Raw genomic sequence first — 24,586 nt, forward strand, 5'->3', positions numbered from 1 at the left:
GTGTCTTCAGAGTGTCTTCAGTGTGTCTTCAGAGTGTCTTCAGTGTGTCTTCAGAGTGTCTTCAGTGTGTCTTCAGTGTGTCTTCAGAGTGTCTTCAGAGTGTCTTCAGAGTGTCTTCAGAGTGTCTTCAGTGTGTCTTCAGTGTGTCTTCAGTGTGTCTTCAGTGTGTCTTTAGTGTGTCTTCAGTGTGTCTTCAGTGTGTCTTCAGAGTGTCTTCAGAGTGTCTTCAGTGTGTCTTCAGAGGGTCTTCAGAGTGTCTTCAGTGTGTCTTCAGAGTGTCTTCAGAGTGTCTTCAGTGTGTCTTCAGAGTGTCTTCAGTGTGTCTTCAGAGTGTCTTCAGTGTGTCTTCAGTGTGTCTTCAGTGTGTCTTCAGTGTGTCTTCAGTGTGTCTTCAGAGTGTCTTCAGAGTGTCTTCAGAGTGTCTTCAGAGTGTCTTCAGAGTGTCTTCAGTGTGTCTTCAGAGTGTCTTCAGTGTGTCTTCAGTGTGTCTTCAGAGTGTCTTCAGTGTGTCTTCAGTGTGTCTTCAGAGTGTCTTCAGAGTGTCTTCAGTGTGTCTTCAGTGTGTCTTCAGTGTGTCTTCAGTGTGTCTTCAGAGTGTCTTCAGAGTGTCTTCAGAGTGTCTTCAGAGTGTCTTCAGAGTGTCTTCAGTGTGTCTTCAGAGTGTCTTCAGTGTGTCTTCAGTGTGTCTTCAGAGTGTCTTCAGTGTGTCTTCAGTGTGTCTTCAGTGTGTCTTCAGAGTGTCTTCAGAGTGTCTTCAGTGTGTCTTCAGAGTGTCTTCAGAGTGTCTTCAGAGTGTCTTCAGTGTGTCTTCAGAGTGTCTTCAGAGTGTCTTCAGAGTGTCTTCAGAGTGTCTTCAGAGTGTCTTCAGTGTGTCTTCAGTGTGTCTTCAGAGTGTCTTCAGAGTGTCTTCAGAGTGTCTTCAGAGTGTCTTCAGAGTGTCTTCAGAGTGTCTTCAGTGTGTCTTCAGAGTGTCTTCAGAGTGTCTTTAGTGTGTCTTTAGTGTGTCTTCAGTGTGTCTTCAGTGTGTCTTCAGAGTGTCTTCAGAGTGTCTTCAGTGTGTCTTCAGTGTGTCTTCAGTGTGTCTTCAGTGTGTCTTCAGAGTGTCTTCAGTGTGTCTTCAGAGTGTCTTCAGTGTGTCTTCAGAGTGTCTTCAGAGTGTCTTCAGTGTGTCTTCAGTGTGTCTTCAGAGTGTCTTCAGTGTGTCTTCAGTGTGTCTTCAGTGTGTCTTTAGTGTGTCTTCAGAGTGTCTTCAGTGTGTCTTCAGAGTGTCTTCAGTGTGTCTTCAGTGTGTCTTCAGTGTGTCTTCAGAGTGTCTTCAGAGTGTCTTCAGAGTGTCTTCAGAGTGTCTTCAGTGTGTCTTCAGTGTGTCTTCAGAGTGTCTTCAGTGTGTCTTTAGTGTGTCTTCAGTGTGTCTTCAGTGTGTCTTCAGAGTGTCTTCAGTGTGTCTTCAGAGTGTCTTCAGTGTGTCTTCAGAGTGTCTTCAGAGTGTCTTCAGTGTGTCTTCAGTGTGTCTTCAGAGTGTCTTCAGTGTGTCTTCAGTGTGTCTTCAGTGTGTCTTTAGTGTGTCTTCAGAGTGTCTTCAGTGTGTCTTCAGAGTGTCTTCAGTGTGTCTTCAGTGTGTCTTCAGTGTGTCTTCAGAGTGTCTTCAGAGTGTCTTCAGAGTGTCTTCAGAGTGTCTTCAGTGTGTCTTCAGTGTGTCTTCAGAGTGTCTTCAGTGTGTCTTCAGTGTGTCTTCAGTGTGTCTTCAGTGTGTCTTCAGTGTGTCTTCAGTGTGTCTTCATTGTGTCTTCAGAGTGTCTTCAGTGTGTCTTCAGAGTGTCTTCAGAGTGTCTTCAGTGTGTCTTTAGTGTGTCTTCAGAGTGTCTTCAGTGTGTCTTCAGAGTGTCTTCAGAGTGTCTTCAGTGTGTCTTCAGTGTGTCTTCAGAGTGTCTTCAGAGTGTCTTCAGAGTGTCTTCAGAGTGTCTTCAGTGTGTCTTCAGAGTGTCTTCAGAGTGTCTTCAGTGTGTCTTCAGTGTGTCTTCAGAGTGTCTTCAGAGTGTCTTCAGAGTGTCTTCAGAGTGTCTTCAGAGTGTCTTCAGAGTGTCTTCAGTGTGTCTTTAGTGTGTCTTCAGAGTGTCTTCAGAGTGTCTTCAGTGTGTCTTCAGTGTGTCTTCAGAGTGTCTTCAGTGTGTCTTCAGAGTGTCTTCAGTGTGTCTTTAGTGTGTCTTCAGAGTGTCTTCAGTGTGTCTTCAGTGTGTCTTCAGTGTGTCTTCAGAGTGTCTTCAGTGTGTCTTCAGAGTGTCTTCAGAGTGTCTTCAGAGTGTCTTCAGTGTGTCTTCAGTGTGTCTTCAGAGTGTCTTCAGAGTGTCTTCAGAGTGTCTTCAGAGTGTCTTCAGAGTGTCTTCAGTGTGTCTTCAGAGTGTCTTCAGAGTGTCTTCAGAGTGTCTTCAGTGTGTCTTCAGAGTGTCTTCAGAGTGTCTTCAGTGTGTCTTCAGAGTGTCTTCAGAGTGTCTTCAGAGTGTCTTCAGTGTGTCTTCAGAGTGTCTTCAGAGTGTCTTCAGAGTGTCTTCAGAGTGTCTTCAGTGTGTCTTCAGAGTGTCTTCAGAGTGTCTTCAGAGTGTCTTCAGAGTGTCTTCAGTGTGTCTTCAGAGTGTCTTCAGAGTGTCTTCAGTGTGTCTTCAGAGTGTCTTCAGAGTGTCTTCAGAGTGTCTTCAGTGTGTCTTCAGAGTGTCTTCAGAGTGTCTTCAGAGTGTCTTCAGAGTGTCTTCAGTGTGTCTTTAGTGTGTCTTCAGAGTGTCTTCAGAGTGTCTTCAGTGTGTCTTCAGTGTGTCTTCAGAGTGTCTTCAGAGTGTCTTCAGTGTGTCTTCAGTGTGTCTTCAGTGTGTCTTCAGAGTGTCTTCAGAGTGTCTTCAGAGTGTCTTCAGTGTGTCTTCAGAGTGTCTTCAGAGTGTCTTCAGAGTGTCTTCTGAGTGTTAATGGTTTATTTCCCATCATGCCTGTGTTTCAGGTCTGTGAGCAGTCATGACCAAATCATACGAGTTCAACTGGCAGAAGCGCATTCCTGACTTCCTGCAGGATGGAGCCGCATTCGACCGATTCGATGAGGTAAACGTCCTGATCTCGTCACACACTCACACACTCGCACACACACAAACACACACTCTCACACACACAAACAAGTCAAGTCAACTTTATTTATATAGCGCTTTTAACAATGTAGATTGTTTCAAAGCAGCTTTACAGTGTTAAACAGGAAAATAATGCAGCATAATTTTATTCAGCTGTACAGCCATTCTGGAGAAAACACTGATGTCATCAGCTCATTTCAATTATCATACAGTGACAGTGTGGGCTTTAGATCAATAATTCGATCAGTAATTTAGTTTATATGGTTAATTTCGTTTAGTAATTAGATTTATTTCGATATTTAGTTGAACATTTAGTGTCCCCAACTGAGCACGCCAAGCCAGAGGCAACAGTGGCAAGAAAACCCAAACCCCATCAGGAGCAGAATGGAGGAAAATAAACCTTGGAGAAACCAGGCTCAGTCGGGGGGGCAGTTCTCCTCTGGCCAATTAACAAGCAGCGTATGATTATTATTCTGGCAACTTTACAGGTCAGAGGTCATAATAGATCGGAATATTCGAAGGATCGGAGTCAACACACCGGAGACGGGTTTATTGAGGATGCCGTGTCGATGAGGCAGTTTCAGGAGGAGGATAATCACGGTCTCTCAGACACTTCAGGGTCATGTGTTGGTCATGTGTTGGTCATGTGTTGGTCATGTGTTGGTCATGTGTTGGTCATGTGTTGGTCATGTGTTGGTCTTCTCTGGGCGCAGGTCCACCATCTGATCTGGATCCGGCCTGGATCCGGCTGACTGCAGTAAACCTCAGGATAAACAGAGAGACTAACATTAGCGTAGATGTCATTCTTCTGATGATGTCACGAGTACATCAGGTGTTATGGGAAGTGTTCCCGGTTCCGGCTGACCTAGTTAATGCAGCCTAACAATCATTTCATTGAAAAAGTGTTTTATGTGTATGCCACAGTAAAGAGATGTGTTTTTAGTCTAGATTTAAACTGACAGAGTGTGTCTGCTTCCCGAACAATGTTAGGAAGAGTTCCAGAGTTTAGGAGCTAAATAGGAAAAGGATCGACCGCCTGCAGTTGATTTGGATATTCTCGGTATTATCAACTGGCCAGAGTTTAGAGAGCGCAGTAGACCTGATGGAGGATAATGTGTTAAGAGCTCGCTCAAGTACTGGAGATAAACCATTTAGTGCTTTGTAAGTAATAAGCAAGATTTTAAAATGTATGCGATGTTTAATAGGCAGCCAGTGCAGTGTTGACAGAACTGGGCTAATATGGTCATACTTCCTGGTTCTAGTAAGAACTGGAGCTGCTGCGTTTTGGACCAGCTGGAGTTTATTTATTAAGCGAGCAGGGCAACCACCCAGTAGAGCATTACAATAATCTAACCTTGAGCTCATGAACGCATGAACTAACTGTTCAGCATTTTGCATTGAGAGCATGTGCCGTAATTTAGATATATTTTTAAGATGGTAGAAAGCAGTTTGAGATGCTAGAAACGTGGCTTTCAAACGAAAGATTGGTATCAAAGAGCACACCCAGGTTCCTCACTGACGACGAGGACTTGACAGAACAGCATCAAGTGTTAGACAGTATTCTAGGTCACTACTACTCATCCAATGTTTTATATCAGCTCTTCATTCCGTTAATCTTGTGAATTGGTAAGTTTCTTCAGGGCGTGAAGAAATATAGAGCTGAGTATCGTCAGCATAACAATGAAAACTAACGCCATGCTTCCTAATGATTCTCCCAGTGGTAGCATGTACAGGGTGAAGAGTAGCGGTCCTAGCACTGAGCCTTGTGGTACTCCATACTGAACTTGCGATCGGTGTGACATATCTTCATTTACTACTACAAACTGATAACGGTCGCATAGGTGTGATTTAAACCATGATAAAGCAATTCCACTAATACCTACATTATTTTCGAGTCTATTCAAAAGAATGTTGTGGTCGATAGTATCAAATGCAGCGCTAAGATCGAGTAACACAAATAGAGAGATACAGCCACGATCAGATGATAAGAGTAAATCATTTGTAACTCTGATGAGAGCAGTCTCAGTGCTATGATACGCTCTAAATCCTGACTGGAAATCCTCACAGATACCATTTCTTTCTAAAAAGGAACATAATTGTGAAGACACTGCCTTTTCTAGTGTTTCTGACAGAAAGGGTAGATTTGAGATTGGTCTATAATTGACTAATTCTGTAGGATCAAGTTGCGTTTTTTTAATAAGTGGTTTAATAATAGCCAACTTAAAAGTTTTCGGTACATATCCTAATGACAAAGATGAATTAATGATATTAAGAAGAGGATCTATGACTATGAAGGTATTTTTGGTGCAAAACACTGAACACGCGTGCGAGTGGAATTTGTATCTGTAGAGCATATCCACATATGTGTATCAATAAATTTGAAGTCACAGAGAAAAATATTTTAGGAGTTGCAAACTTGTAGATTTTTTTTCTCACCTACAAACACAACAGTTACACCTTCACACATTCTTCACTGCAGGTGCACAAATCCTATTCTACGAATCACACATGAAGAAACTCTTACGCTCACATTTTTGCTACAGTTGCTGCAGTGAATATGTGCAAAACGCATTCACACACCCGTATCAAAAATGTGAAGTCACAGACGAATTTTGCACATCCGCAAATTAATATGTGAATCCATGCAATGAGAGTTGCACACTTGTAGAATATTTGGTCACAAATGCATTTATTTTCTTGGATATTTTTCTAACACAATCACAAGTCCAATCACAACAACTGCTTGAATCTGCTGCTGCTCTCACTTTTGCACCATATACTACGCGAAATGTGGAGCAAAAGTGATTTGTGCATCTGTGAGGCAGCGGTTCAGAGAGCAGAGAATTTCAGCCAATCAGAAGAGCTCTTTTAAACCGGCGGCGCGCGACCGTGAACGGGAAAAATACATGAGCAATCTCTCCCTAGCAGGCGGAGGCAAGTCACGTTACTAATAAAGGTATGTTTCTTTTCTCCTCAATCACTTACCGTTATACATTTGTTTCAGTAGTTTTAATATGTGCACTGGTCAGCTAAATTGGTGATCATTGTTTCTCTGTTGAGCTAGCCTTTCTTGTTTCACGAATTGTAGGCTATTGTTAAGTTTGCCATCCAATCGTCTCATAATTAAAGATACTCTCATATTAAACAATGTATTCCTTATATTCTCTTCAGCTTTACCTTCTAGAAAAATGACAGAACAGGGTGGGTCTTCACAGGTCAAGTAACTCATGCACCTATTGTAACACTACCATGTTGTTCTTTTCTTTTCTTTTTTCGTTTTTGGTTTGGTTTGTTTTTGGTGGATGATAACATTTATAGAAATACTATATAGGTTTTATAAAATGTTAATTAACCTGCTCTGTGACTCACTGCAGCTTAGGCCTAGGCCTATACTGGGCAAAAAATATCCCTTTACTTTACTATGGTATTTCTATAAATGTTATCATCCACCAAAAAATACAAAAAAGACAAGAAAAACATGGTTCACATGGTAGTCTTACAATGGGTGCATAAGTTACTTGATATGATGCTGACTGGTGAAGACCCACCCCGTTCTGTCATTTCTCTAGAAGGTAAAGCTGAAGAGAAAATAAGGAATACACTACTTCATATGAGAGAATATTTAATTATGAGACGATTGGATAGCAAACTTAACCGTACAGATAGGCTAGTGTTAGCGTAACTTACATTTTGTGAAACAGGAAAGGCTAACCCAACTAAGAAACAATGATTACCATCTTAGTCGACCAGTGCACATATTAAAACTACTTAGATAAATGTATAAAGGTGTGTGATTGCAGGGGGAGAGAGAAAAAACATACCTTTCCAGGACTCAATTTTGATCAAAAGTTTGGAGTGAGATTGTGTCTGTTAGGGGAGGAGCCACTCAGATATTTGCAGCAGCGGCCCGTCTGCCCCAATTTTACTTATTGTTCATAAATGACCAGCACAAATAGAAGTTGTGTCGCTCGTTGACTGAAGTGCCTGTTCTTTGGCCTGATGCCCTTTACTGTTTACATGCCTGTTCATATCTGTCACACCTTGAGCTCTCCTGTCTGCAGGTGGAGGAGCTGGTGGTGCCTATGGCGATGAATGGCCATGTGTTTGACCACTCACTTTTAAAAGTAGATGGCTGCTCCACTTAATGCTTTCTTCTTCCCTGTTTTGTCATTACCTCTTCCACTGTCTCCTCCTCTGATCTGGCACTCTTTTTAAGGGACTGACCCTTTGGAGCCCAGGATTAAATAATACTCTTGCTTTTTCCCTGATATCTTTAATCAGACAAATGCAGTGATTAAATGTATGCATTACCAGGATATAAAACATTACTGAAACGTGGCAATCTTAACTCAGCTGAAAAGAGTATTAGTTCATGAGAATTTGAAATAAAAGAAAACACATCTCCAGTTCTTTCCTTATTTTCTGGTAGCCAAAGCTAAGCTCTAGCTTAAGCAGTTGGAGAGTTTTTGACTTCATCAATAATAATTGAGTGTGAACCGTTTAGGGTTTATTTTTGCAAAATCCACATTCAAAGTAATTACAATTAATAAGTAACAAGTAATTAAAAACAATTACAGATGAGACCACTGATGTCTCCTCATTAGCATAATGCCAACATTCACGTTTTTTTATCTATAGCATTAGTTATGAAAAATAGCATCCTACACATAGAAACTATAGCCACCACAACATGCCACAAATCTTAGTGAAAAACCTATTCCCTTATCTTATATTCTATTATAACTGTATATATTATAAATCTATTATAAAGTTAATCAACATTTAACATAATAAATAGGCTAGAGTAGAATGTGAGATCTACTAAAGGTGGTCATGAGTAGTTTATTAAAACACTTATTTATGTTGGTGCAGGAGGAGGTTTTCTCAGACTCAGTGCTGCGATAGGATCGGCTCACATCTTATCACACTTTTGGAGCTTTTATAGAGTTTATGGTTATTCGCGCGCCATGCATGCACAATTAAATGAACCGGGCTTCAGTCATGTTGCGCATGTTGGTCCGTTCCATTCGTACGGGAACTTGGTGCTAATAAAAGCTCACAACGCGCGATGTATATAATTCATATCCTGCTTCATGTTTCCATTAAACATGTTAATGTAGGTGTTTGTAGGCTACTTGCTTGAATTGTATATTTATTGTACAATTGTGCATTAATTATACTATATACATCCATTAATTATAGTCTACCCTACTATGTTTTATTATATATAAGGAGGAACAAGTTGCCTCCGCCTGCTAGGGAGAGATTGCTCATGTATTTTTCCCGTTCACGGTCGCGCGCCGCCGGTTTAAAAGAGCTCTTCTGATTGGCTGAAATATATGACCTCTGGTAGCATCTCTTTTAATAGCCTAGTCGGTACAGGGTCGAGCATACATGTTGATGATTTAGATGATTTAACGAGTTTAGCCAATTCTTCTTCTCCTATAGCAGTGAATGAGTGTAATTTTTCCTCAGTTTTTCCAAACACACACTCTCTCACACACACTCGCGCACACACAAAAACACACTCTCACACACAAACACACACTCACACACACAAACACTCACTCGCACACACAAACACACACTTGCACACACACACAAACACACACTCGCGCACACACACAAACACACACTCGCACACACACAAACACACACACTCGCACACACACAAACACACACTCGCGCACACACAAACACACACTCGCACACACACACACACACTGCTTGTTTCAGCATTTCCTGTGTAACTCAATCAAGCTCTTACAGCTGAAATGACATTCAGGACAATAACAGATGCTCGTCAGAGGGATTGTGGGTAACAGGCCGTGTTCATGTGGACTCATGACTGTGTGTGTGTGATTTCTCTCATCTGTAGTTCATCGAGCAGCTTCACTCTTGCACTGTTTTCTGCTGTAGGTCTGACTGATGAATGTGCCGTCCGTTCTCAGGCTAACCTCACCTGTAGAATCCTCTTTGCGGGACGATGAAGATGGCGTACTCTCGTTAGTTAGTTCATCTTGATTAATACGGCAGATGTATCGCACAGGAGCTGGGGTGTGAAGAAGAAGGTCTCATGGAGAGCAGTTACAGTTCAGCCAGATCCTACAGAGCAGCAGACGGTGAAACTGTGCTGCCGGCGGCCATCTTGGCTCGTGTGTTCCGCTGAAGGCCGCGGACAGTGAACTCATTAGCTGAGCGCGCGGGTGACCGAGGCTTTTACTGCCAAACTCACAGGGGACGTTTGCTCTATGATGGTGTATGATGGTGTATGATGGTGTATGATGGTGTATGATGGTGTATGATGGTTTCCACAGAAATATGAAGCCGTAGCTCAACTGTTTTCAACACTGATAAGGCAAGGCAAGTTTATTTGTATTGTACATTTCATACACAGCGGCAATTCAAAGTGCTTTACACAGAAATGGAATTAAAATATTCGTAAGTGAATAAAATAAAATACATATATAGTATAACCCCTATCTGAAGTGGAAGAAAATGGAGAGTCAGGTTTACGTTAAAAATATTAGTCAGGTAACTGTGCATTTAAACATTACCCTTACAGACAAATCTTCCTGGACTGAACCACCAGGGCTATCTCTACAGATCTATCCTTCAGAGCAGATCTAAACGGAGGGATTTCGATTTATCGCTCCCCCGTCTCTCAACCTCTTCCACCCAGACAGCCTTAACAAAATAAAAAATAATACACATAAAAAGTATAATTATAAACTAAAAAAAAAACAGGGTTAAATTGAAACATATAAATTAAATTGCAATTAGTTCAGACAAAGCACAGAGCTCATTCAGTAAATGCACAGATGTGTTTTGAGTCTGGATTTGAAAGTGGCTGCTGTTGGAGCCATGGGCGTCGGAAGCAAAAAAAATGTGGGTGGGTCCTCAGAATTTTTTTACTGGAGTAGATGCCAATTACATTAAGTACAAATATACCGCTTTACTTGGTCAACGTATAGGTCGGAAAGACAAAATTACGTAAATCAATCGATATTTCATTGAGAGCGACAGTAGTGTAGGGGTAAGACGCACGGCATCTAGTTTTGACAGAAATCGACCCGCGGTTCGAGTCCGGCTTTCGCCGAAATCAATCTTCTCCGTTTTCCCATCACATATCAAATCGGAAAGGCATTTATTTTCAATACAAATTAAGAAAATATTAGAAAAGTGGAAATAAAGCGTCTAATATGTGTTTAATAATAAGTGTTTATCGATTAGGGTTAGGTAAACAGACATGTGCTGAATGTTAAGAGACGATAAAAGTGAGTGGGTCCAATATCATTGATCGTAAAAAGTGGGTGGGTCTTGTCCCACCTACATACAATGGTTCCGACGCCCATGGTTGGAGCACATCAGATCTGTTCAGGAAGCTGGTTCCAGCTGCGGCTGGCATAATAGCTAAAAGCAGAATCTCCTTGCTTTGAGTGAACCCTTGGTATTTCTAACTGACTTGATCCTGATGATCTGAGTGATCTGTTGGGTTTGTATTTAATCAGCATATCTGCAATGTATTGAGGTCCTAGGTCATTGAGTGATTTATATACAAGTAATAATACTTTATAATCTATTCTAAATGTAACTGGAAGCCAGTGTAAAGACCTGAGGACTGGTGTGATATGGTCATATGTTCTGGTTCTGCTCAGCGTCCTGTATGAGCTGCAGCTGTCTAATGGTCTTTTTGGGAAGGCCGGTGAGAAGACCATTACAATAGTCCACCCTACTGGAGATGAAAGCATGAACAAGTTTCTCCAAGTCTTGCCTGGAAACAAAGCATCTAATTCTTGATATGATAGTAAGCTGATTTAGTTATTGCTTTGACATGACTACTGAAACTCAGGTCTGACTCCAGAATCACACCCAGATTCCTGACTTGATCTTTAGTTGTCTGACCCCTAGCTTCAAGGTATGCGTTCACCTTGAGAACTTCATCTTTGTTTCCAAATGCAATGAGTTGAGTTTTGTCTTTGTTTAACTGAAGAAAGTTTTGGTACATCCAGTTGTTAACTTCATCAATGCATTTGCACAGGGAGTCAATGGGGCTGTAGTCATTAGGTGATAGGCCTAAGTAGATCTGGGTGTCGTCAGCATAGCTGTGATAATCTGATAATAATCAGAAATGTTTCTTGAGCAGCAGATCATCACATTAGGAAGCTATTATTTGTAGTTCTGAGCACGAGTACTAGTGACGACTGACTCTACCCGTTTCTCTCTGGTGTGTTTTATGTTTCTCCTGCTGTGTTTGGTTCTGTTTGACTGCAGTGCAGAATCTATTTTCAAACGCAATACACACACTTCTGCAGTACCGGGTTTATTGACTCGCCTTTGACTAACACAAACGCTAAACGCTGTTGACTTCAATCACACAAGCTCACGCACACACACACTCACACTCAAACACACATTCTCTCACACACACACACACGCCTGTCACATGTTTAATGAAGTGTGTTTGTCTGTCCAGAATAACGCTCTTCCTCTGCTGTGTTTTTCAGGATCCCTTCGCCTTCGAGCCCAGCTGCCATTTCAAAGTCGACGAGTTTGGCTACTTCCTCACGTGGAAAAGTGACGGAAAGGTGCGATTGATCTGTTTAATGCATGCAAACACACACCCGTGTCATTAAATCACTGTGTGTTTTCCTCCGTGTCAGACTCTGAGATCATGTGTTTTGAAAGCTTAAATTGTAAGCCTATAAATGTCTTTGATTGACTTTGTCTTGCTGTTCATATAGTCCGTCAGTTTAAACCCTTTCTGAGAGAGAACTGTCTGTCAGCAGAACTGTGCCTTGATGTTATTCATATTCACACTAGATCAAGCACATTAAAACAGCATCATTAGTTAAATCTTTCGTGTGTCCTGCAGGAAGGTCAGCTGCTGGAATGTTCTCTGATCAACAGCATCCGTCCTGGAGTCGTGCCCAAGGTAAAGACGTCTGATCAACAACAAACAAACACTGGAGTCATTCAGATGAGCTGATGCAAAGTTACACTCTTAGAAAGTGTCTGACATACTGAAGAAATGAGTTGGTTAGCCTCCCATGAGCATGAGTCAGAGTTACTGTTTTTGTGATGAAGTGAGGCATTATGGGATTGACAGTGCAGATGATGTTCAGATATTCTAGAGGTCTAAAACATCACTAAACGTCCCTTATTTTACAAGAAAACTTTGCTAACATTCCCATTAACCCTTTACCTGTCACCCCCCTTTTTGAGCATTTCGTGAAAATGCACTACCCAAACTTAAATGGTTGTAATTCATGAACCCTTTGGACTAAAGACTTATGGTTGGTCTCTTTTAAAAGAAGACACTTGGCAGATTATTGCTGAAGTGGAAAATAATTATAGAATTAAATTATATAAAAGTTATTGAAATTTAAGTTTATTGTTATAAAAATATAATAATAATAAAAAATATATAAATTAATATAGGTTTCAGCCTAAAAAAGACAGAAAGTCAAAGCCAAAATTCTAACCAAGTTGTGTTCAAAATTTTAGGTCAAAGACTCAAAAAATGAGTTTTCTGTAAGACTTTTAGCTGCATAACCTCCAAAAATCCACTAGGGGTTAGACACACCATATTGGTGATTCCTAAAGATTAATCTGGCAGATATTCTCTATATATAATATTATTTTCTGAATATTTTTGGCTAAATACTAGAATCAATGTTTATGTTATGAACTTTTAGCATGAAAATCAAAGTTTGAATGATTAAAAGTGTGGTTGTTGACTTTTTGTTACAAAGGTGAAAACTCCTGTAATGATACAGATTTTTTGATGCACACTCTTGTCACTCTTGTCATATATTAATCCATTACTCTTCCAAAATATATATTTTCTAAAAAATCATCAACAAATATGTATTCTTGAGCCTTAGACCTTTCCAATGATATATAGTTTGTCATGACTAGATTAGGATTTAATAGTAATATAGTGAAGTAAATGTAGAATGCCCGTATACGGGCAAGTGACAGTTTTAAGTTATGAAAACTCTATTTCTGAATGTTCTCTGAACATCCAACACATTCAGTTTTTTTAATGTTTAAAAATATATATATCTTTGTTATTTGAACATTAAAGGAACATGCCAATTTCTCATCCTTCAAACATTATGGGAATGTTACTTTTGAGTGTTTACTGAATGTTCTGAAACACGTAGCAACATTAAAAAACGTCAGACGAACGTCCGACTAAAACATCTCAGATAAAACACTCCATGAACGATGTATAAATAATGATTTTGTGATTAAAGTTTTGAGTACATTATTAAAGACCGGTTTATTTTGAATGAACATTATATTAACGTTACTGGAAGAACGGTTGGAGATTCACAAAACTCAGCTTATTTCTAGTATTAGCACACAAATGGGCAAAAGCAGTCAACAGAAAAAATGATTAAATCCAGCTGAGGACGCTGGGCAGCTAATCATCAAGACAACCGGAGGAAGAGATACAGGAATGTATTGAGGTGTGGGGTGACACGTCTGGCGGAGAGATCCCTGATGGGCGAGAGAAGCCGGTCCTGAGGAACGGGAAGCAAGCCAGGGCAGAGCAACAAACTAAAAGAAACAAAACTGGCACTGGAGCCTGGAAACAGGACACCAACATGATTAAACTTGACAAGACAAGAGATTACGGCTGGCTGGAGCGGTGTACATAAATAACAATCTGGCACAAGACCGCGAACACGAGAGGAATAAATGTGGGAGATAATGAGGAAGGCTAACCGATGACAATTTACAAGAGGCTATCCTGAGAGGCAGGTCATTGGTAAACAGCCATGGCTTTTGACCACACACATGGACCCCTCAGCCCTCCTCCAGGTGTGGCATCAGCGCTGGATTAATGCCCGACGGGGCCGCAGCTCCGGGGGCCTGTGAAGGAAACACGAGGGTTGGTAACCAATGGAACACTAACATGGGGACATACCCATAGACGCTACCAGTTGTGGGTGTACTCGACACACGACAATTGCTGATTCTGGGAGGTCAGGGAGCGCAGAGCTTTCCCCAGAGCATTAATGGCTCGCTTGCACTGCCCGTTCTGGCGGTGAAAACATGAGGAGAGATTGCAGAGACCCCGATCGGTAGACAAAATTCTTTCCAAAACCGGGAAACAAACTGTGGCCCTCTATCAGAAACCACATCAACCCTAAGGCCATGAATCCAGAAAATGTGGTCAACCATAGTCTGAGCAGTTTTGGAGAGACGTTCTACTAGCGTCAAGATGGCGGTGTTAACTCTTGAAGGGCAAGAGGCCAGTGAATAAGTCAAGGGCCAGGTGTGACCATGGACAAGAGGGAATGGGCAAGGGCTGGAGCAGACCAACCGGCGGGCGATTATAATCTGTGCACGTTGAGCAGGCCAACACAAACTTCCTCATGGAGGGCCACCAAACCCACTGGAAGATGGCAGCCAGCAATCTCCACATTTCTGGGTGACAGACCAGCCTTTTTTGTGTCCCCACTGGGGGCTCATCAAGCCTAGTGTGAGCTCAACCTCCTCGCTGAATGGATGTACTTATGATATGTCCAGACCAGGAATGGCTTCACTGACCGCTCCAGCCAATGACACAACTCACCCAAGGCCGACCTAAGCTCCGTTACCGATGTCGTAGTTACATTCAGCTGTGCTCAGGTGATGAGAGAAGGCATCTTCCCATCCTCAGGGCTCCACTGAGACCCCTACATCGGAGGAATCCACCTCGACAATGCAATCAGGATCTGGAATAGAGAAAACAGGAGATTTAACTAGACTTAAGAGTATCAAAGGACCCTTGAGCCTGACTATTCCATCTGAACGGTCCCTTGATGGAGGTGAGAGCCATTGTGGGTGCAGTTACCTGACTGATGAAGTTCCTGATGAAGTTCCTGATAAAGTTCCTGATAAAGTAGTTCCTGATGAAGTTCCCGATGAAGAAGTTCCCGATGAAGAAGTTCCCGATGAAGAAGTTCCCGATGAAGAAGTTCCCGATGAAGAAGTTCCCGATGAAGAAGTTCCCGATGAAGAAGTTCCCGATGAAGAAGTTCCCGATGAAGAAGTTCCCGATGAAGAAGTTCCTGATGAAGAAGTTCCTGATGAAGAAGTTCCTGATGAAGAAGTTCCTGATAAAGTTCCCGATGATGAAGTTCCTGATGAAGTTCCTGATGAAGTTTCCGATGAAGATCCCGATGAAGTTCCTGATGAAGCACCTGCAGTCAATGTAGAGCTGTCTTCTCAATGAAGAACCCAGCCCCGGCGGGTGAAGATAACGGACTGATGAAGCAGCATTGAGAGATTCTTGACTATACCTGTCCAAAGCCGCTCTATGAGGACTAAAAAGGGAATATAATCGCCCCTTTGGTGGAGAAGTGCCTGGGAGGAGATCAATGGCACAGTCATATGGCCGGTGAGGAGGTGAGGACATGGCTCAGAATTTGCTGAAGACCTGATGAAGATTGTGGTACTCAGATCTGCTGCCCCCAGCTGCGAAACAGGACACACACAAGGGTTGTGCTGCACCAGCCAGGATGAGACGGACTGCATGGGCTCGGGTTCATTAGGAGGAGGCGATGACGGGACAGGGTGACCTGGAGGGAAGAGCCCTCCCCAGCCTCCAAGATGAGTGAGCAGACCCGGCTGGCCCAGACGAAGAATCCAACCCTCCACACAAAGAGCCAGGGCACAAGGCAACTCATGGGTGGCGATCTCATCCTGGGTCATCCAGCCCCTCAAGAAACCTGGGACCCAGAGCCCCCTCATTCCAGTCACACATACCCCTTTTCCACCACAATGAACCGGGTGCTAGTTCAGAGTCAGTGCTAGTCCCAGTTCATAGTTGGTTCGACTGAGGAGCCTTCTAAGAACCGTTTGCTTTTCCACATGCTGAGAGCCACAACAGAGCCAGGTCTTACTTCACTGTATACCTCTCATCTTTCTCAGCAACACTAGCGAGGCAGCGGGAAACACACACACACACCAGGCTAGTTCGAGATGCAAACCGATCCGCGTATGACATAAAAACACTGCATGAGTGAATCAAAAGCATAAGGAGTTGTGTGCTCTCGCTGGACTCGTTGTCATACGGCGATCGGTCTGCACAGCACCGCTGCATCTCGAACAACCCTTCCATGGCGAGCGTTGCGTTACTATTGATGCTCATGGCTTTACGATCCTACATCGGCATCAAAACACAGCGAATCCAATGCATTCGTGCAGCTCGCCGTAATTTGTATAGACGGAGATTACAAATGAGCAGCAGGTGTTAGCTCCATTAGCTGCTATTTAATAAATGGCGGTCACAAGTTTGTGTTGGTCTTGTTGGTCAGCGCCTGACGTAATCGGTTCTTACTTCTAGACCAGCAATGTTTTGGTGCTACTTAAGAACCACATTTCCTGGCTCAGAGCTGGGGCTTTGGGTGTGGAAAGACAAAGAACCGATTTAAACTAGGCTCTGACTCTGAACTAGCACCAGCACTGCCTTGGTGGAAAAGGGGTAAGAGAGACCTCCCTGCGAGAGCCACGCCAACCAGGCAGCCGCCTCGTCTCCTCGGGCAGACAACTTGATCTCGAGCTTTACTGGTTAAGAGTTCAGATCCTCTGGAGTCCTCGGTGGCGTAGCGGTGGGGCAGAGGAACACCAGAGAGCTGAGGTAGAAACAGTTCATTTCTAGAATCAGCACACACTGGACAAAAGCAACAGAAGGAAATGCTGGCTCTGGGCCGCTCCGTTCCCACGCTCTGGCAAGGTTATGAAAGTTATCGGGTCTTTAATATGTTCTCAAAACGTTACACAAACATTATCTGTACATCACTCATGAAGTGTTTCAGCTGAACGTTCATCTCAATGTTTTAAATGTTACTACGTCTCAGTGAACATTTAAAAGTAACATTCTTAACGTTAAAGATTGAGAAAATATAATCTTCTCTTATTGTTCGCATAACTAAGAAAAATGTCACATTTTGAACCTCCAGAGTAAAGTGTTTAGTAAAGCGTTCTTAGAGCATATGTGTGTTGGCCAGGTCAGCACTGATGTTCATGTTCTCTGGAGAAACAGCGAGACTCTGTTACTGTGTTTGCTCTGCATCTGCACTCGAGTGTTATTGACAGTCAGAGATTATATTTCATATTCTGTGTGTGTGTGTCAAATATTGACTAGCGTGTGTCGCTGTGCAGCCGCGCCTTTCTGTAGTGTTTGTCTGGTACAGTCACAGCAGGAAGTGACTTTATGGGCCGTTTACCTGCGTGTGTGTGTGTGTGTGTGTGAGGCCAGCGGGCGGCTCCTGTTTACAGGACCTGATGGTAATCTGCCTTAGCTGCTGTTTGCTAAGCAGGAGGTGATGTGTGTCTATGTCCACGTTAATAGACACGTTTACTGTGAACCATCATCACATTCACAGGGTTGGGTTTCACACAGGAATCCAACCCTCAGTGTTGTGTTGCTGGCGCACACACACACACACACACACACACACACACACACACCTCTCGCCGCTGCTCTGGTCAGATCTAGAACATCATTCATCCAGTAACATTAATAGAACCGTTATCTGGTCATTAATAATGTTCTCCAAATGTGTTTTTTCTGAAATGTCTCGTTTTTAAATGTTCCTGTAATGTTTAAAGAATGATGAGATGTAATGTTCTCTTAACGTTCACAGCTCAACATGAATTTAATACGGCTCTTATTTTATCCAGCAGTTTAAAATGAATGATGAATGATGAGGTTTGACCTGCTGATGAATCCAGACTCGCTGATCCTGTTGATCTGTTCGTTAGGCGGTTACTGTTGACATGATCTGATACGGAGCGTGTTGAGTCCGTGTTTTCATGTTCCGTGTTTTTGTTCCGTCCTGAAGGACTCAAAGATCCTGGCGTCTCTGGAAGCCGCGGGGAAGAACGAGGCGGATCTGGACGGCCGCATCATCTGCGTGTGCAGCGGCACGGATCTGGTCAACCTCAGCTTCATGTACATGGTGACCGACAACACGGACACCGCCAAGGTAACCGTTACCACGGCAAACACGCATGACCTGGCGCAGCACACGTGCCAGACGGCTGCAGTCAAACATGCTTCTGTCCCAATCCCTGCACACACGGAACACGTCACGCGTGTGCTCATGTTACTGTGACGGATCAAACCTCAGGAGTTTCTGTCATCAAACCACATATAATATCTCTGATCTAATATAATATCTAATAGTTTGATTATAATATCTCTGATCTAATATAATATCTAATAGTTTGATTATAATATCTCTGATCTAATATAATATCTAATAGTTTGATTATAATATCTCTGATCTAATATAATATCTAATAGTTTGATTATAATATCTCTGATCTAATATAATATCTAATAGTTTGATTATAATATCTCTGATCTAATATAAGATCTAATAGTTTGATTATAATATCACTGATCTAATATAATATCTAATAGTTTGATTATAATATCTCTGATCTAATATAAGATCTAATAGTTTGATTATAATATCACTGATCTAATATAATATCTAATAGTTTGATTATAATATCACTGATCTAATATAATATCTAATAGTTTGATTATAATATCTCTGATCTAATATAATATCTAATAGTTTGATTATAATATCTCTGATCTAATATAAGATCTAATAGTTTGATTATAATATCACTGATCTAATATAATATCTAATAGTTTGATTATAATATCTCTGATCTAATATAATATCTAATAGTTTGATTATAATATCACTGATCTAATATAATATCTAATAGTTTGATTATAATATCTCTGATCTAGTATAATATCTAATAGTTTGATTATAATATCTCTGATCTAATATAAGATCTAATAGTTTGATTATAATATCACTGATCTAATATAATATCTAATAGTTTGATTATAATATCTCTGATCTAATATAATATCTAATAGTTTGATTATAATATCTCTGATCTAATATAATATCTAATAGTTTGATTATAATATCACTGATCTAATATAATATCTAATAGTTTGATTATAATATCTCTGATCTAGTATAATATCTAATAGTTTGATTATAATATCTCTGATCTAATATAAGATCTAATAGTTTGATTATAATATCACTGATCTAATATAATATCTAATAGTTTGATTATAATATCACTGATCTAATATAAGATCTAATAGTTTGATTATAATATCTCTGATCTAATATAATATCTAATAGTTTGATTATAATATCTCTGATCTAATATAATATCTAATAGTTTGATTATAATATCTCTGATCTAATATAATATCTAATAGTTTGATTATAATATCTCTGATCTAATATAATATCTAATAGTTTGATTATAATATCACTGATCTAATATAAGATCTAATAGTTTGATTATAATATCTCTGATCTAATATAATATCTAATAGTTTGATTATAATATCTCTGATCTAATATAAGATCTAATAGTTTGATTATAATATCTCTGATCTAATATAAGATCTAATAGTTTGATTATAATATCTCTGATCTAATATAAGATCTAATAGTTTGATTATAATATCTCTGATCTAATATAATATCTAATAGTTTGATTATAATATCACTGATCTAATATAATATCTAATAGTTTGATTATAATATCTCTGATCTAATATAATATCTAATAGTTTGATTATAATATCACTGATCTAATATAATATCTAATAGTTTGATTATAATATCTCTGATCTAATATAATATCTAATAGTATGATTATAATATCACTGATCTAATATAAGATCTAATAGTTTGATTATAATATCTCTGATCTAATATAAGATCTAATAGTTTGATTATAATATCACTGATCTAATATAATATCTAATAGTTTGATTATAATATCTCTGATCTAATATAAGATCTAATAGTTTGATTATAATATCACTGATCTAATATAAGATGTAATAGTTTGATTATGATCTAATATAAGATGTAATAGTTTGATTATGATCTAATATAAGATGTAATAGTTTGATTATGATCTAATATAAGATGTAATAGTTTGATTATGATCTAATATAAGATGTAATAGTTTGATTATGATCTAATATATGATGTAATAGTTTGATTATGATCTAATATATGATGTAATAGTTTGATTATGATCTAATATATGATGTAATAGTTTGATTATGATCTAATATAAGATCTAATAGTTTGATTATGATCTAATATAAGATGTAATAGTTTGATTATGATCTAATATAAGATCTAATAGTTTGATTATGATCTAATATAAGATCTAATAGTTTGATTATGATCTAATATAAGATGTAATAGTTTGATTATGATCTAATATAAGATCTAATAGTTTGATTATGATCTAATATAAGATCTAATAGTTTGATTATGATCTAATATAAGATGTAATAGTTTGATTATGATCTAATATAAGATGTAATAGTTTGATTATGATCTAATATATGATGTAATAGTTTGATTATGATCTAATATATGATGTAATAGTTTGATTATGATCTAATATAAGATCTAATAGTTTGATTATGATCTAATATAAGATGTAATAGTTTGATTATGATCTAATATATGATGTAATAGTTTGATTATGATCTAATATATGATGTAATAGTTTGATTATGATCTAATATAAGATGTAATAGTTTGATTATGATCTAATATAAGATCTAATAGTTTGATTATGATCTAATATAAGATGTAATAGTTTGATTATGATCTAATATAAGATCTAATAGTTTGATTATGATCTAATATATGATGTAATAGTTTGATTATGATCTAATATAAGATCTAATAGTTTGATTATGATCTAATATAAGATCTAATAGTTTGATTATGATCTAATATATGATGTAATAGTTTGATTATGATCTAATATATGATGTAATAGTTTGATTATGATCTAATATAAGATCTAATAGTTTGATTATGATCTAATATAAGATGTAATAGTTTGATTATGATCTAATATAAGATCTAATAGTTTGATTATGATCTAATATATGATGTAATAGTTTGATTATGATCTAATATAAGATCTAATAGTTTGATTATGATCTAATATAAGATGTAATAGTTTGATTATGATCTAATATAAGATCTAATAGTTTGATTATGATCTAATATAAGATGTAATAGTTTGATTATGATCTAATATATGATGTAATAGTTTGATTATGATCTAATATAAGATCTAATAGTTTGATTATGATCTAATATAAGATCTAATAGTTTGATTATGATCTAATATATGATGTAATAGTTTGATTATGATCTAATATATGATGTAATAGTTTGATTATGATCTAATATATGATGTAATAGTTTGATTATGATCTAATATATGATGTAATAGTTTGATTATGATCTAATATAAGATGTAATAGTTTGATTATGATCTAATATATGATGTAATAGTTTGATTATGATCTAATATAAGATGTAATAGTTTGATTATGATCTAATATAAGATGTAATAGTTTGATTATGATCTAATATAAGATGTAATAGTTTGATTATGATCTAATATAAGATGTAATAGTTTGATTATGATCTAATATATGATGTAATAGTTTGATGAATGGCGCCCCCTGGTGGTCTTGGGTTAAACTTCTCCTCGTTTGTGATTTGCAGAAATGGATGGAAGGCCTGAGATCCGTGATTCACAACTTCAAGGCGAATAACGTGTGTCCAATGACGTGCCTGAAGAAACAGTAAGTAGATCCACAAACTAATGACACAAATACACCTATCAGGCATAACATTATGACCAGTGAATAACACTGATGATCTCTTCATCACGGCTCCTGTTAGTGGGTGGGATATATTAGGCGGCAAGTGAACATCTCTCTCTCTCTCTCTCTCTCTCTCTCTCTCTCTCTCTCTCTCTCTCTCTCTCTATCTCTCCATCTCTCCATCTCTCCATCTCTCCATCTCTCCATCTCTCCATCTCTCCATCTCTCCATCTCTCCCTCTCTCTCTCTCTCTCTCTCTCTCTCTCTCTCTCTCTCTCTCTCTCTCTCTCTCTATCTCTCTATCTCTCTCTCTCTCTCTCTCTCTCTCTCTCTCTCTCTCTCTCTCTCTATCTCTCTATCTCTCCATCTCTCCATCTCTCCATCTCTCCATCTCTCCATCTCTCCATCTCTCCATCTCTCCATCTCTCCATCTCTCCATCTCTCCATCTCTCCCTCTCTCTCTCTCTCTATCTCTCTATCTCTCTATCTCTCTATCTCTCTATCTCTCCCTCTCTCCCTCTCTCTCTCTCTCTCTCTCTCTCTCTCTATCTCTCTATCTCTCCATCTCTCCATCTCTCCATCTCTCCATCTCTCCATCTCTCCATCTCTCCATCTCTCCCTCTCTCTCTCTCTATCTCTCTATCTCTCTATCTCTCTATCTCTCTATCTCTCTATCTCTCTATCTCTCTATCTCTCCCTCTCCCTCTCCATCTCTCCATCTCTCCATCTCTCCCTCTCTCCCTCTCTCTCCTCTCTCTCTCTCTCTCTCTCTCTCTCTCTCTCTCTCTCTCTCTCTCTCTCTCTCTCTCTCTCTCTCTCTCTATCTCTCTATCTCTCTATCTCTCTATCTCTCCCTCTCTCTCTCTCTCTCTCTCTCTCTCTAGTTGGATGAGACTCTCTTTCCTCACGAACATCAACGGCAAGATCCCCGTGCGAGGGTGAGTGTGTGATTTTGTCTCTTTATTCTGGCGTGTTTAGTCTGATCTGACGGTTGTCGTCTCACACACAGCATCACTCGGACGTTCGGCTCGGGGAAAACGGAGAAGGGAATCTTCCAGGCGATGAAGGAGCTCGGCCTGCCCAGCGGGAAGGTCAGAGGTCATCCCTTCAGATCTGTCGTTTCAGACTCTTGATCTCTGTTCCTGCTCTTATTGTGAGCGATTCTGAAGATGGACATGTTTGAGGAAATAAACAGAGGAAAACAGCGGGAAAATAAATAAATAATTAAAAGAAATTGATAATAATATTATAGTAAACAAATTAAAAGATAAAATAAAAATAAAATACAAATTTGTAAATAAACTAATTAATTCAATTAATTTTATAAGATTTAAAATAATAAGATTAGAGTAAATAAATAAATTGATAGAAAGAAGTTATACAATGTAAATTAAAATAAATAAAATGATTAAAATACAAATTTGTTAAAGTAAATAAATAAATATTAATAATAATATTTTACACATATTTTTCACAGTAACGATTCAGTCTTTAGACATAAAAATGTGTCGTTGCGGGTCTGGATCTAAAAGACTGAAATATTTTATTGAACAGAGTTTTATTATTCCTGTATAATCTTAATATTGAAAGAAGGGTTAGGGTTCAGTGAACCAATGATATAATCACTGAAAGCATCTGATTGGTCCTGCTTCTGCTGACTTCCTGTTCCTGTTTCAGAACGATGAGATCGAGCACTCGGCCTTCACCTTTGACATCTTCTACGCCCTCATGCAGAAGATCTGCCCGCGCACGGACATCGAGGAGCTCTTCAAGAAGATGTAGGTCCACTCGCGGTCAGGAGGATGACCAGCACTAACTCTACGCTTCAGCTTAACCCGTGTTTGACTAACAGAGGAGCGTTAGACAGGGGTCGTGCTGATGCTTTGACATGTCTAACTCTCTCTTCAGTGGTTTCTGTGTGTAACCAAACCCAATCTCTTCTGCTCAATTTCTTTGCAGCAACGGAGACAAAAGTGATTATTTAACCGTAGAGCAGTTAGTCAGCTTTCTGAATGAAGTAAGCTCTTTATCATTTATTAACTGTGTGTGTGTGTGTCTGCATGGCGCTCTGTCTGTCTGTGGTGACGGTCCTGCTTCCGTGTCCGTGTGTGTGTGTGTGTCACGCTTCACACGGGTCGAGTGTGTTCTGTGTGTTGTGTCTCTTCATGTGATGGTCACACACTCTTTCACTGTCTGTGAGCCGTAGTTTCAGTCAGAAATGAAGCAGACACTCATCTGTTCTCCGTCCGTCTGCTTTACACCAGTCGTTTGCAGTCAAGACACACTGTGTGTTTGTGTGGTTTGGAGAACTGCCCTCATAAGGGGAAAACCTGCATGAGGACGGGCTGATTTCTGACACGCGTGTGTGAGAACGGCTGATTTCTGACACGCGTGTGTGAGAACGGCTGATTTCTGACACGCGTGTGTGAGAACGGCTGATTTCTGACACGCGTGTCTGAGGACGGGCTGATTTCTGACACGTGTCTGAGGACGGCTGATTTCTGACACGCGTGTGTGAGAACGGCTGATTTCTGACACGCGTGTGTGAGGACGGGCTGATTTCTGACACGCGTGTCTGAGGACGGGCTGATTTCTGACACGTGTGTGTGAGGACGGCTGATTTCTGACACGCGTGTGTGAGGACGGGCTGATTTCTGACACGCGTGTGTGAGAACGGCTGATTTCTGACACGCGTGTCTGAGGACGGGCTGATTTCTGACACGCGTGTGTGAGAACGGCTGATTTCTGTCACGCGTGTGTGAGA

At 39.7% G+C, this 24,586-nt stretch overlaps 1 protein-coding gene across 2 annotated transcripts in view; it reads left to right on the forward strand.

Annotated features, from left to right (window-relative positions):
- plcb4b (phospholipase C, beta 4b) overlaps positions 1-24,586 on the forward strand; it is a 115,854-nt gene that overhangs the window by 25,253 nt on the left and 66,015 nt on the right. For both annotated transcript variants that reach the window (XM_079831024.1, XM_079831025.1), the window contains exons 4-12: positions 2,987-3,084; positions 11,615-11,695; positions 11,983-12,042; positions 17,954-18,097; positions 21,722-21,801; positions 22,707-22,760; positions 22,832-22,913; positions 23,500-23,600; positions 23,782-23,839. In XM_079831024.1, the coding sequence (XP_079687150.1) occupies positions 3,001-3,084; positions 11,615-11,695; positions 11,983-12,042; positions 17,954-18,097; positions 21,722-21,801; positions 22,707-22,760; positions 22,832-22,913; positions 23,500-23,600; positions 23,782-23,839 (744 nt within the window). In that variant the 5' untranslated portion in view covers positions 2,987-3,000. The remainder of the gene's footprint in view (positions 1-2,986; positions 3,085-11,614; positions 11,696-11,982; positions 12,043-17,953; positions 18,098-21,721; positions 21,802-22,706; positions 22,761-22,831; positions 22,914-23,499; positions 23,601-23,781; positions 23,840-24,586) is intronic.

This window comes from Gobio gobio, assembly GCF_949357685.1.
Source record: "Gobio gobio genome assembly, chromosome: 12".
NCBI classification, from domain to species: Eukaryota; Metazoa; Chordata; class Actinopteri; order Cypriniformes; family Gobionidae; genus Gobio; species Gobio gobio.